The sequence below is a fragment of the Austrofundulus limnaeus genome, unplaced genomic scaffold (genome assembly GCF_001266775.1).
Source record: "Austrofundulus limnaeus strain Quisiro unplaced genomic scaffold, Austrofundulus_limnaeus-1.0 Scaffold3005, whole genome shotgun sequence".
NCBI lineage: Eukaryota > Metazoa > Chordata > Actinopteri > Cyprinodontiformes > Rivulidae > Austrofundulus > Austrofundulus limnaeus.
The window spans coordinates 7448-8822 of NW_013955407.1; the positions used below are offsets into that span (position 1 = coordinate 7448).

At 34.5% G+C, this 1375-nt stretch overlaps 1 protein-coding gene across 1 annotated transcript in view; it reads left to right on the forward strand.

Moving 5' to 3' along the window:
* LOC106511622 (T-box transcription factor TBX18) overlaps positions 1-746 on the forward strand; it is a gene marked incomplete at both ends in the record, with an annotated part of 3782 nt that extends 3036 nt beyond the window's left edge. The window contains 2 exon segments of the mRNA XM_014000375.1: positions 240-411; positions 579-746. Coding sequence (XP_013855829.1) covers positions 240-411; positions 579-746 — 340 coding nt within the window.
* Between the last annotated feature and the right edge of the window lie 629 nt (positions 747-1375).

The following is a 1375-nucleotide window of genomic DNA, read 5'->3' on the forward strand; positions in this document are numbered from 1 at the left end:
GTCATGTAAGAGAAAAGAAGAGAGGAGTGATTTAATAAAGCAACAGAAAGCCTCATTCAACCATTTATGAGCTGCGAAACAAAAAGAATATGAAATACATATTTGTTGGGGGAATTTGAAGTTATTTCTAAAATGATCTCTAAAAAATAAACACATTCATCAATTAACGCAAGAGCCTGAAAATATATTTTTAAAAATATTACATTCTCTGATTCCTCTCCTGTCTTTGAACGGTGAAGGTACGTCTATCACAGCTCCAAATGGATGGTGGCAGGGAACGCAGACTCCCCCGTGCCCCCCAGAGTCTACATCCACCCTGACTCCCCAGCTTCAGGYGAGACTTGGATGCGTCAGGTGGTCAGTTTTGACAAACTCAAACTGACCAACAACGAGCTGGATGACCAGGGACATGTATGGACTTCAACATTTCTTCATTTTTTTAAAAATTATTTCTTGTATTTAAGGGTTCATTGCCTGATTCCTTGCATGTTTTTTTTGTGGTTAATGTGTTTTTCTGCTGCTGTGTGCAAAACCCAACAAGAAAAACTTGATTTGTTTTTCTCTCTCATCTCGTTTAGATCATTCTTCACTCCATGCACAAGTACCAGCCGCGGGTTCACGTCATCCACAAGGAGTGTGGAGACGATTTATCTCCGGTGAGAGCCGTTCCAGACGGGGAGGGCACCCGTACCTTCTCCTTCCCCGAGACCGTGTTCACCACCGTCACGGCATATCAGAACCAACAGGTAGAATYATAAACTCTCTTCATCCACTCTTCATGCAAAGAGTGACGTAATGGGGTCCAAAACACACAAAAATAAATAGAGGGTTAGTACTTTTTGATTACCCAACTCTAAAAGATTGTTGACTTGCTTTGTTAAAACTAAAACCAATAAATACAAATTATATAATTTCCTCAACAAATTCTAATTATTAAACACAAGTTAGGATGAATAAAAGTAAGTTAAGTTCTGTTTATCAAGTTTGCACAAATTTACAATAAACTGGCTTAAAATATCATCTAATTGTGCTATCATCATGTTGCACATGCTGATTTTAAAATGTTTTTACAGTTTGTGTAAAACCTGAAATTCTCTTGTAAATTTTAACATAATACATTTTTACAAAGTGTTGTAAATTAACTTTAAAATTTTTCATGTGTTCAGCTTTCTAAAGTGTAAACGGACAAATTAGAAATGAAAAAGATGTTCGATTTGAAAATGAAAGAAAGTAATAGTTTAAATACAAATAAAACTGTTTGATGCAATTATAAATGAAATAAATCATCAATATATTTAAAATAAATATGTAAGGGTAATAAAACACATAAAAAAAATTCATATCATAATCTTATTGTTTTCTCTTGTCTTCATTA